The sequence below is a fragment of the Terrapene carolina genome, unplaced genomic scaffold (assembly GCF_002925995.2).
Source record: "Terrapene carolina triunguis isolate 2854851 unplaced genomic scaffold, T_m_triunguis-2.0 Scaffold85, whole genome shotgun sequence".
NCBI lineage: Eukaryota > Metazoa > Chordata > Testudines > Emydidae > Terrapene > Terrapene triunguis.
Window position 1 is genome coordinate 19948964 of NW_020664436.1, and position 12879 is coordinate 19961842.

The following is a 12879-nucleotide window of genomic DNA, read 5'->3' on the forward strand; positions in this document are numbered from 1 at the left end:
GAGGGCACTCAGGAATGAGAGGAGGGGTTGGATGGGGTGGCGGGGGGCAGTCAGGGACGGGGGTTCCAGGGGCTGTCAGAGGACAGGGAATGGGGGGGTTGGATGGAGCAGGAGTCCCGGGGGGGCCATCAGGGGGCGAGAAGCAGGAGGGGTCGGATAGGGGGCAGGGCCTGGGCCACGCCTGGCTGTTTGGGGAGGCACAGCCTCCGCTAACCAGCCCTCCATACAATTTTGGAAACTCAATGCGGCCCTCAGGCCAAAAAGTTTGCCTGCCCCTTGTCTAGTGAAACCACATTGTGCTGTCTAAAAGGATCTGGCTCAGGTTGGACCCTCACTTGACAGGCCTGGGACCTGTCATCTTGTATTGCTTTTGAGTAACCCTTCAGGCAGATCCTCAATATAATACTGATGGGATTTTTTGGAGGACACCATATTCAGCATTCCTAAATGGAATGAGGAAGACAATTCCGCAGGGCCTTTAAGGAATAGGATCCTAGAGGACCTTGGGATTTCAAAGTGATCTGGTTTTTTTTTTTTACATGACATAATTTACATGGCATATAACTTGAATCTTGAATTTAAATGTTGCTAAATGTGAACAAGCTTTGGTCTAGCCACTTTCATATCATCTCATAACCTCAACTTGTTTGGTTCAGGGCAACCCTTGCCATTCTTCATTCCATAAGATAGCAGAACTGTCCCCACTAGCAGGGAAGGAAAACAGAAAAGTAGAGAAAATGATACAACTTTGTGGTCAGCCTCAGAACAGCAATAGAGAAACTATAAAGATACAAAAACAGAAAACCTGTGATTACACAATCTACGATTAAGAAAACGTATGTGTTTTTCTCTTTGTATTGCACTTGGAGGCAAAGGTCAAACTGTTCAACACTTGCTGGCCCCAAAACTACACACACAATCAGTCTTCTAAAACTGAAACATTCAGCTTCATGTTAACATTTAATCCAGGCATTTAGATGTTGAGGGCCATATAAGTACCCAGATATAGAGCTACATCCATGCTGCATACATAAAAGAGCTTGGTGGACACCTCTTCAGAGCTCAGTCGCTGTTTCTCTCAGGCTCAAATCTACCTCCCTTCAATACAGTTATTACCCTGGTGACCTGAATTAGGCTAGAGGTTTGGCAGAAAACAAGGACAATTTAAACTGTGATTAGCAGGTAGAAATCCAGGGAGCTTTCACACAGGAAAAAAAATATTTCCATCTGAGTTTCTATGGAATTTTACTTCATAGGCAGATAAAAGGAACGAGTTGGATTTGGGTATGGAAGGGGAGAGAACGATTGTCCTACCTAACTGCATTTCTGGGCTGTTCCCCCACTCCTTGTGCTGTGCTGCCTTGTTGCACTCACTAGCCACTGTCTGCACTGGTGTGAGGAGGGGCACTTTCCTTGCTGTTTTGCTGGCAGTCCCCATGCTGCTGTCTACTAAAGCAAGCTTAATCTCCTCAGGCTAGGACAAAGAACAGGGAAGCTGTTGCAGTGGACCTGGCTGCTTCACAAGGGCCTCATTTGACTGACAGCCCAGAAGGCTGAGCTTCACCTCCAGAATAGCAAGCGAGGGATGGGGAGACCCTCACCTGCCCCTTCATATCTGGAGAGTCTGTGGGGCTTTGCAAGTCTCCCCTGTGTAATAAACAGATGTTGTCTTCTATACTGGGTTGTGCAGGAGAGAGACAGACTGAGCCGTTCCCTCCCATTGGTTCACCTTCAACAGATTTGGCAGTTTGTTTGAATCAATTAGGAGACAGCACTGTGCTGCTCCATATTATCTCAAAGCATTGCAGCCCAGCCAAAGGGTGACTCAAAAAGGTACATTCACCATCTAATCAGCCAAGTTAGTGTTGTTTTGGTCGATAAAGTAAGGTCACATATACAAGTAAACACTCTGTAAAGAGTTCTAGCTCTGTCTTAGTGCAAGTGTTTGGAAGTAGATTATTCTGGGAAAGATGCTCTAGGGATCATTTTGAAGCACAAGCAGCTGAAAGTTCCGGTCTTCATCTCCAAGGGGAGTAAATTACACATGCCTATTTCTGCATACAATCTAGAGGATGCATCCGAAGAAGTGGGCTGTAGCCCACGAAAGCTTATGCTCTAATAAATGTTAGTCTCTAAAGTGCCACAAGTACTCCTGTTCTTTTTGCGGATACAGACTAACACGGCTGCTACTCTGAAACCAGACAGCAAGTGTGAAAAATCGGGACAGGCGGTGGGGGGCAATAGGCAACTATATAAGATAAAGTCCCAAGTATCCGGACTATCCCTATAAAATCGGGACATCTGGTCACCCTAATACAATCTGTTTTTCGTATTAACTGTGATATAAGTGTGTAGGCTGGGCTTCTCTCCCCAACACAGAAAGTTCAAATCCAAAATAGAAAAAAAGACATTCTGACACTGGGCAGAGGAATGACTAGCTGTAGCTCTAGTTAAGACTCAGAGTTGTACAGTATAACCCTGGTTATCTGACATTTAAGGAACAAGACATTCAGATAATATTTTGGGGGGATGAATAGGGGAAGAAATCATTATACTGGATATGTCAGGAGATATTACTGCACTTCTATATTGAAGTTCATATAGATTTTACTTCTGTGTTACTTCATTTTCACTGTTGATATCTTACTTCAATACAGCATAATATGAAGTAGAAAGACATAAGGAAAAGCAACCCAAAATTAGCTGTCCAATTCAGCAACTTACGTTATTAGAAACAAACTGTATAGTCTGAATCTGTACTTTCCCATATATCCCGAGTGTATCTATTCTTTCCAGGTTAACTCTGTGGTTGTACAGCAGCAAATGTTTTTCATTTACAGACACCTAGAGAGGCAGAAAAAGGCAGAAATGTACTGATATCTTAAATAGTATTTATATACTCAACATAAGATCACTACTAAACCTTTACGTTTCTCTCAATTTTACTCAGTTGTGTTTTGTTTTAGCTTCTTGCTTTGGAACATGCCTTTGACAACAAAGAATTTAGGTTTAAATTCATTTTCTTTTCCTTCACATTTTGAAATTGAAATAGTGAACATTATGGGTAATATGATAATCATGGTTAAGTTGCATGAAGTCTATTGACTGTTTTGGGGGTTGATTTTGTTGGTTTACCTTGTAATCACTGACTTCATTTCTTTTTCTTAATATGTTATGTTTAAATATTCCCTTCTCCCCACCCACACACAAACACTTCCCCTTCTCTATTAGCTACACACCAAAATGACCCTACCACACAACCTCACTAGTGTTACTTGAAATTAATATGGTCATCTATTTCTTTAACTCAAGAACTACAACACAGTCCTCGAGAAAGCTGTACTCCAGCCACTCTGAAAAGCCCTGGAGATATAATCCATCAAGAGAAGACTAGATGGACTAACCAGGAATTAAACAGCTAGAGACAGAGATATTATCTTCTTCCTCCTCCAGAACAAGGTTAAAGTACACCATGGTTCATGGGGTTTGGTAGAGAAACAGAAATACTTGCCTAGTTACGTTTCTTTACAATAGTGTGGAATATTTAATGGCATTCAGTAACAAAGATAAATTTACTGCACGTTTGTACTTTGGTTTTGATATTGCATCTCTCATCATATTTTGATTCTCTCAGCACATCACCATCTGATGACATATGGACTATAGACTTATTTAGAGCTACACCCGTCTTATCTCAATTGGACAGAGCTGGACAAATATTTGTTTCTCTTTAGTGCTTCCTCTGACTGATCCAGAGAGCATTGTTCAGCACTCTTCTGTGTGCAGGAAGGCTGCTGTGTTCAAGAGAAGCCCTTTTACACATGGGAAAGGGAGGGGTTGTGTAACAGCTAGTATAATCAGGAAGGTATTTGCTCCCTCAACACACAACTTTCCAGGTACAAGTATATAAAAGTAAAGGCCTAGATTACTCAACAGTGCCCCTCTTTCAGCGAAAGCCTATAGTTTCTCTTTGTAATCGAAGTGTACATAGCAGTAAACAATAGTGACATTGACGCTTCCAAATTAGTTTGCGTTTATGGCATGACAAGTGGCTAAATATTCACCTTCCTTAGGGACTCACCTGGAATTTATCCTTCAAAACCATAAAGACAATCTTAAATGGCTTCCCTTTTTGAAAAGGCATCTGATAAGTGATCTCCTCCCAACCCCATCTTTCTTTTTCCAGAGTGTTACAGATTATGGAGCCTGATCTTTTGAAGCGGGGATTGAAGTGAAAGGCCACATCAGCACGAGGTTTTGTGCTACTGCCACATTGGAAGTCTACCTGGAACCTGACCACAAATTAAAACACACATTCAGTTCAGCTCATCCAGAAGTATTCTCTCAACAGTTTCAAATATCTAATTACATTTTGGTTCTTAATACAAAAACTTTGCATTAATGGTGATTACAAAACAATTAGAAGTAAAAAACTGAAGTGATACATACATAATACTAATTTATGACTAACCAAAATGGGAAGATTTTTAAAGGCACAATTGGCAGTTATGCTCCCAGCTCCCACTGAAAATCAATGGGAGTTGGATGCCTTCCTCTCATGTGTTTTCAAAAATCTTTCCCTTAATCTATTACTGAGAACTAGAATAATTTATAAGCATTTTTCAGGTGCTAATCACCATAACATCTGAGCACTCTAATAAATTAATCCTCATTATCCCCCTAAATAATCCTCATTCCGATTTTAAAGATGGGAAAATAAGTTAAATGACCAAATTCACATTGGAAACTTGTGGAAGAACAGGTAATAGAACCTAGATCTCAATTCCCTATCCTGGACCTTAGCCACCAGATCATGCATCCTCCCCCCTATTTGAAGCTTGATTCTTCCAAGTGACAACACTTTTATTATTTCAGATGCTGCCCTTAGAGAGAAAAGGTTTCTGGATCATAAGAAGCTGAATATGATCAAACGGAGGAGGAAACAAAGGAAGCCAAGCAGCAAAATAAAAAAAGTGGGCAGAGTGCAGGGAGGAAGGTGAGGAGTTACTTATTCTCTTTAAATTTCACCTTGAAGCCTTTATTTACTCCTTAGCTTCCTATTAACACACACACAAATTCAGCATTGTGTGACACTACTGTACATATTCAGAGCATTTTATAAATCAACATATTTTATAAGTGTCTATGGTAGGGTGACCAGATGTCCCGATTTTATAGTGACAGTCCCGATTTTTGGGTCTTTTTCTTATATAGGCTCCAATAACCCCCCACCCCCGTCCCAATTTTTCACACTTGCTGTCTAGTCACCCTAGTCTATGGGTTCTCAGTTTTTAAATATAAATTAAAGATTTAAGGATTGTGTCACTTTGAAATATGTTAATTACTTTTTCAAAACTGAAAAATGTTTGTTATTGAGGCTGTGGGTTTGTTTTCAAAGATTTCAGTCATTTTCAGTCACACAACTTGGGATCTCATCCAATGTCCATTACAGTAATGAGCCTCTCCACTGACAGAAGCAGGATCAGGTTTATAATGTCCTAATTTTATGATAGAAAAATTAAAACATTTCCAATGCATGTGTATCCCGCAAACTATGAAAAGCCGTTTAGTTGGGTTTTGATCAGCTTGCCTCCTCAAAGGCTCATTCACAATATAACCTCTTGAAAGTCAGATGGCTTTAGACATTACCTGTCGGAATCATCAGGAACACTTCCCTGTATTACAACTAGTTCTCCAGGAAGAAGACCACTAAGGATTGCCCCAGTATATGGAATAACCTATGAGAAGGAGGGGAAAATAGAATATATTCAAAATAACATTTGGGGATGTTTAGGTCAAAAAGAACAATGAAAACAAAACCAATATAGCAAAATTCCCAGTTTTATCTAATGATTTGGAGAGCAAGATTTTCTAAATAATCAACATAACAAGAAAGATGGCCAAACTGGCTAAAAAAACAATGTGGTTTAAAAGGGGAGTGAAGGCAACTATAAAAAATAAAATAAAAAAACGTAATAAATGTAAGAAAGGGAAAGTTGATAGTAATGGATATAAAACAGAATCTAGGAATTATAGAAAATTGATAAGGGAAGCAAAAATATATGGCCTGCAGAGTTAAGGACAATTTTTAAAAAGGTTTTTTTAAGTACATTAAGAACAAAAAGAATCATGATGATAGTATTAGTCCATTACTAAATGGAAATGGTAGAATTATCAATAATAATGCAAAAATGGCAGAAGGGTTAAATAAACATTTTTGTTCTGTATTTGGGAAAAAAACAAATGATGCAACAAAAATGATTAGGGGTATGGAACGGCTTCCATATGAGGAGAGATTAATAAGACTGGGATTTTTCAGCTTGGAAAAGAGACGGTTAAGGGGAGATATGATTGAGGTCTATAAAATCATGACTGGTGTAGAGAAAGTAGATAAGGAAGTGTTGTCTACTACTACTCATAACACAAGAACTAGCAGTCACCAAATGAAAATAATAGGCAGCAGGTTTAAAACAAATAAAAGGAAGTATTTCTTCACACAACACACAGTCAACCTGTGGAACTCCTGGCCAGAGGATGTTGTGAAGGCCAAGACCATAACAGGGTTCAAAAAAGAACTAGATACATTCATGGAGGATAGGTCCATCAATGGCTATTAGCCAGGATGGGCAGGAATGGTATCCCTAGCCTCTGTTTGCCAGAAGTTGGGAATGAGCGACAGGGGATGAATCACTTGATGATTACCTGTTCCGTTCATTCCCTCTGGGGCACCTGGCACTGGCCACTGTCGGAAGACAGGATACTGGGCTACATGGACTTTTGGTCTGACTCAGTAGGGCCATTCTTATGTTCTTATGATGTAGTCATTTCATATGCTAACACTTTCCATTCTATTAGTATCTCAGGAGGATGTTAAATAGCAGCTACTAAAAGTCAGACATTTTGAAAACAGCAGGTCCAGATAATTTGACACAAGAATTTTAAAAGAGCCAGATGAGGAGCTCACTGGACTGCTAGTCTTAGCACACTATGAAAGTTCCAGAAGATTGGATAAAAAGATAATGTTGTGCCAATTTTTTAAAAGGGTAAGCAGGATAACCCAGATAATTATAGGCCTCTCAGCCCGCCATCCATCCTGGGCATGATAAAGGGGCAGTTAATATGGAATTAAAGGAAGGTTATATAATTAATGACAATCAACATGGGTTTATGGAAAGTAGATCCTGTCAACTAATTTATTTATTTTTTATTATTGGATTACAAGTTTGGTTGATAAAAGGTAATAGTGTTGATGTAATATAATTAGACTTCTGTAAGGCATTTGACTTGGTATTGCATGGCATGATTAAAAAAATAGAATATACAATTAATATGGTATACACTAAAAATTAAAAATTGGTTAAGTGATAGGTCTCAAAATGTAACTGTAAATGGGGAATTATCAAGTGGGTGTGTTTCTAGTGGGTTTCCGAAGGAATTGGTTCTTGGCCCTATGCTATTTAACATTTTTATCAATGATGTGGAAGAAAACATAGAATCACTGATAAAGTTGGTAGATGACACTAATTGGAGAAGTGGTAATAACAAAGAGGACAAGTCACAGATATACAGCTATCTGGATCGCTTGGTTGGCCGGGCACAAGTGCATCTCAGAGTCACACACACACATGGCTCCCTGTCCCAGTCTTGTCTAAACTATCCCAATTCTCCCACCACACTGTCTCTTCATCAGATCTGTCCCTCCCCCACATCTTTCCCTGCTTCCCAATGATTCCCACTTCTAGTCTCTACCCCCAGCTTCTTATCTGATCTGAGTCTCCCCCTCCCATACCTACTGGCTCCCAGTCCCCTCCCAAGTCCCAGTATCCCTACTCAAACAGTCCCAGGTCGTTCCCCTCACCCCACTCCATTCCCAGTTTCCTGCTCCTCTCCATCAACCTCCAGTCCCAATTTCTGCCCCTGACCCCTTCTGGTTTCTTGTCCCAATCTACTCTCCCTGCCCCTCCACAGGTCCAGATCTTGTCCTTGTCTTGAATTATGCAGCTTCCTCCTCTATTCTGCCTGGGCCCAGCAGGGGGGTTACTGAGAGCACAAGAGAGACCGGCTCCTTGCTCTCAGTTCATGTACCGTCCTTTCATAGCCCATAGCCGCAACTGCAAGTAAAGTCCAGCTCCGCCCTGGACTGGAGTATGTTCCGTATGGACAGAAATTTCTGGAAATGTAGCTGTTAATATCTAAGAAGTCTATTGAGCACGTTCAATTTGAGATTTTTCAAAGACTCATAACTTGGCCAAAATTGAGCAGATTTTCATGGGGAAGGCAAAAGGCACATTCAATACACAAAAGCTACCCCTCCACCCCCTGCCAAATTTCAAGTTCCTGCTCCAAAGCATGGACTTGCAAAGAAAAGAGAATGGCCACTGACACATCCTCGAATACCAAATATTCCAGTACTTCCGCAACAGCGTGGGCCTGCTTCCGCCTGTATGCCCTTGCATGCATGATGATACTGGACAAAACTACGTCCGGTACAGGGCAGGGACAAACCTTTCCAAAATCAGGACTGTCCGGCTTAAAAGCGGATGAATGGCCTGCCTGAAAGAAAAGGTCACCAGAATTTTTTAACATGGGCAAAATAACACTTTTTCACTAGCCTCATTCATGGAAACAACTGAACCATTTTGGCTGAAATTTTCTAGAAAACTTCAACCTGAGTTAGACACCTAGCAAGGAAAATTTTACCCCAGTCAACATATGACAAAGCTATAAGCAACTGAAGACAGGTTTCAGAGTGGTAGCCGTGTTAGTCTGTATCAGCAAAAACAACGAGGAGTCCTTGTGGCACCTTAAAGACCAACAAATTTATTTGGGCATAAGCTTTCCTGGGCTAGAACCCATTTCATCATGTATTTATACTCTGTTCATGTATTTATACCTGCTCCTGTATTTTCCACTCCATGCATCTGATGAAGTGGGTTCTAGCCCACAAAAGCTTATGCCCAAATAAATTTGTTCGTCTCTAAGGTGCCACAAGGACTCCTCGTTGTTTCAACTGAAGACAGTGTCTTCTACTGAGAAGTGTCGGGCAACCTTCATAATAGGCAGTGCTACCAGCTTCGCCTGTAATGTAGGCTCGTATGTATTTTTATTGGAGGGTGCTATTCCCTTCATAGTTAAGTTTAAAACTAGCTTCCCATTCAACTTCCTCCTTTACATAACCAAAATCAAAGCAATACACTAATACAGCTTCTGCAAGAACAAGGTCATGAAACCCACACAAACCTAGAACTACAAAATAATAAAGAATAACACAATGCTGGGTTCAGCCCCAAAAAAGAACATGGAAATTATGAAGAATGGGGAAGATACATGTAGTTGTTCTGGATGCCAAAAAGCCCAACTCTGTCTCCTATCCAAAAGGTATGGCTAAGTGCTCCACCTGATTAAGTCTCACATTTCCATTGAGACGGGGCAATGCTGACACAGCATGATGATAAGACTTGTGATACTCCAAATTTATGAGTGCTCTCTCCTTTTTGGAAATACTATACTTTAACTTTGAAGATACACACAGCTCCAAGTCCCTTACCCCTATTAACAAGAACTGTACTGAAAGCAGCAGGTGTTATTCTCGTGTACATGAGAAATTTGGAGATTTCTCAATATTCCTATCACCACACAAACAGCACACAGTTCTGACTAGCTGACATAAGAGCAAAGTCCCGTGGGGTAAAGCTGCCCAGTGTTTTCAGGGAGAAGCTGTTTACACGATGGGGAATTACCGGGTTATGGATTGTCTTCTGCAGTTGGTCCAAGGGCATCGTCGTCCCTCCTTCAGCCAAGTCTGTTGGCTGTGTGTGACCAGCGATGGATTTTGAATATAGTTAAATTTCTCAGTTTTGTTGGCATTGAAGAAAGGATCCCTTTGGAAAACCAAAATTAAGTTTTAATTAAAAAAACTGAATGAAGTAATCCTTGTTCAGCCTTCAAAATATTAAATCTTCTTCATGCTTTTTGACATACTAATGAAAATGTTTTAACAGGAATTTGCTGGCTTAATTTTACAGTTTCTACAAGATATGAAAATTAAGTGCTTAGTTGTCCCAGTAAAACATACCCCTTACCATAGGGCAGTGTGTACATAGCTACAAAGTTTACTTGAGAACTCTAGGAATAATTGGTTCTCAATAGATATAATCTCTCCCACAGCTCCCCACTGTGCCTGGGAAGTGTGGACAATGCACAGTCCTTAAGCATGGTCCACCATTCTCCTTTCTACACAGCTGTCTAGATCTTGTTAGCATGGAAATTGTGGGAGAAGAACAGAGTCACAGTCCCACAGAGGAGCTGAGAAGGAGTGGTCCCTGTACTCAGGGACTGCAGTTGTTCCTGATCTTTATGTGGGAGTGCAAGAGGGGAAGGCTCTTTGCACATTCCTACTTCCTACACAAGAGCCAGGCAAAATCTGGTCTGAAATAAGCAAGACAGCAATTTTATTTTCTTCTTTTGCTAATTCCTAACTCGCCTGAGGGAGAGTCTGTAGGCTGACCTTTGCTTTCTCCTGACCAGTCAAAAGACCATGGGTTCTCTTACCTTTGATAATGTGGTGAAAAGACTAGCAAAAACCACAATTAAGATGAAAAGTTTCTGTTTTCTATATCCTTCAGCATATACAATCCCAGATATCAATGAACAGCTCAAGGACAATACTGACAGAGTCACTGAACAGATAGCTATGAACAGCAATGAAACTACAGCTTCTTAGTGTATCCTGTACTCAGCAACCCCTCCCTTCTTCAGAAGGGCATCCCACAGTGACCAGAATGTAATACCCAAATGTAAACCTACAGACAATAATATTATTTATAGTATTCTATTATGTAAACAAAGGCTATTTCATGTAAGCAGACTTAGTGGGGCCTATGTTTGCTGTATTACTGCCTGATATTTGTTACAATATATTTGACCAATCAGAACAAAGTCAACTATTGTACTCGTGCATCATGATTTATTTACTTCAGTCTCTCAGTGGAGGTGTGGCCTATTGTAACTTTTTTATTATATTTTATTTTTTTCTATATTTTATTATGTGGCAACAAAATACTTAGTTCTTCTATAGGGTTTTTCACCCATCAAAGCAATTTACAAAGGCAAATATCATTAGCCTCATCTTAGACATGGGAAAACAGAGGCACAGAAGAGATATGATATTCCCAGTACAGAGAAGACTAGTAGAAGAGCCAGAAATGGAACCCAGATCTTACGACTCTTAATTTGGTAGCCTATTCACTAGACCATGCTGCTCCTTCCCATGACCTGTGACAGCAATCTAGACTTCATTAAAAAAGAGGACTCTGGGACTACAGAAAATGAACAAGCTTGAGAATTCTGTGGCACATGTACAAACTGGCATAGCTAAAGGATATTAAGTGTGTAAGCCTGTGGTGCATTTGAAATCTTGGCATTGTTGCAGGATGCCTCGGACAGTGTGGCAATTTCATACCAAGAAAGTGGGGCATAACATGGAGAGAAAGTTGGAATTTAGGTATTTCTGTATTTTGGAATGAGGGAATGGTATATAATTGCTGGGTTCTGCATGTGGGTGGGGATTCACTGATAGAAATGCACAGCAGATGCCCAAGTTCCTCTCCCTGTCAACAGAGAGAAAATTACTTGCAATATTCATTAAGTTAAAGTCTCCAGACAGTACTGAAAGTGGTGAGCTGCATTATTTCTATTTCTAAATGTGGAGCAGGACTGAAATTAGGGTTTTCTAAAACTGGTAAACACATGCAGTTTTTCTGCTCCAAAATTAAAAAAAAAATTGTAATAACCTTAAATGTCACTTTGGTGTAATAATATCTCACTAACTCCAAAATATTCCTGGTAATAAACACAAACAGGCAGATAATCCTGCCATTCGCTATAGTCAGTCAAATTATCATTCTCCATGAACTTTAAGAATTACTTTAAGAGATGTGGCCAGGTCAATTTAAACCCAAACCACAGATATTGTAAAAAAAAAACAAGTTTTACATAAAAACAATAGTAAGAGAAGTATCCCCCTTTTAAAAAAAAAAAAAAGCAGTGCAGTAAAATTAATTTGTTACTTTGGAAATAAAGGTTCTCCTGTAATGTCTGTTCCCCAAACTTTCCAAGATTGTGCTAGTACATCAGAACTAGAAAGTGAAGACAGACTGTATAAAGTGAAATTGACTCATTTGAGAAAACCCTAAAAAGTAAACAAAATAAGACTAGTGTAAAATAAATTCGTTTTTAAAGGTTTAAATTTTAATAATCAGAGGAGTTTTTAATAACACAAGTAAAGGCATATTTTTAAAATATGATTTTAACCTTGCAGGGTCCTTTTAATTTTCTAGTTCTTATTTCTTTTGTATGCTCCCCTCAATGGAGTCAACCCTGTTTTCTGTATCCAAACGCATCTGCGTTTTTTAAATTTCAACAGTTTTTTTTCCCCCTGAAGGGATATTGTCAATCTGTTTAAATCATATTTAATTTATGCTTACCTTTGTAACGAATAACCTCTTCAAAGCTACAAACTGAAATCTGACTGTAAATCAAATGTATCTGTTTCCATTTCGATCAGTTGTGGATTCTTTTAGTTGGTTACTCTGCTTGCACAGTAAAAATGGTTCCTCCACTCCTATTTCCTGGTTCCCATGCACCAACACAATGACATCACTACATGTACACTGCTCTGAAAGCCTCCTCCCCAGGCATTCCTTAAAGAACCAGTGTGTGTCACAGTTCACTTGCTGATAACATAGCTTTATTTTTGGCTGTTCTGTTTCCACCACATGTGGATTACTGTTTAAAACTGTCTTTTTGAAACAAATTGCATTATTCTTTTTATACTTTTTTTTTTCATGCACTTTAAAATAGTTGTTTGAATTTCATCAT

At 39.6% G+C, this 12879-nt stretch overlaps 1 protein-coding gene across 2 annotated transcripts in view; it reads right to left on the minus strand.

Annotated features, from left to right (window-relative positions):
- LGALS8 (galectin 8) overlaps positions 1–12602 on the minus strand; it is a 28298-nt gene extending 15696 nt beyond the window's left edge. For both annotated transcript variants that reach the window (XM_024198468.3, XM_024198467.3), the window contains exons 1-5: positions 12486–12602; positions 9741–9881; positions 5650–5738; positions 4082–4292; positions 2725–2844 (exon numbers count right to left, since the gene is read on the minus strand). In XM_024198468.3, the coding sequence (XP_024054236.1) occupies positions 2725–2844; positions 4082–4292; positions 5650–5738; positions 9741–9779 (459 nt within the window). In that variant the 5' untranslated portion in view covers positions 9780–9881; positions 12486–12602. The remainder of the gene's footprint in view (positions 1–2724; positions 2845–4081; positions 4293–5649; positions 5739–9740; positions 9882–12485) is intronic.
- Positions 12603–12879: the final 277 nt, after the last annotated feature.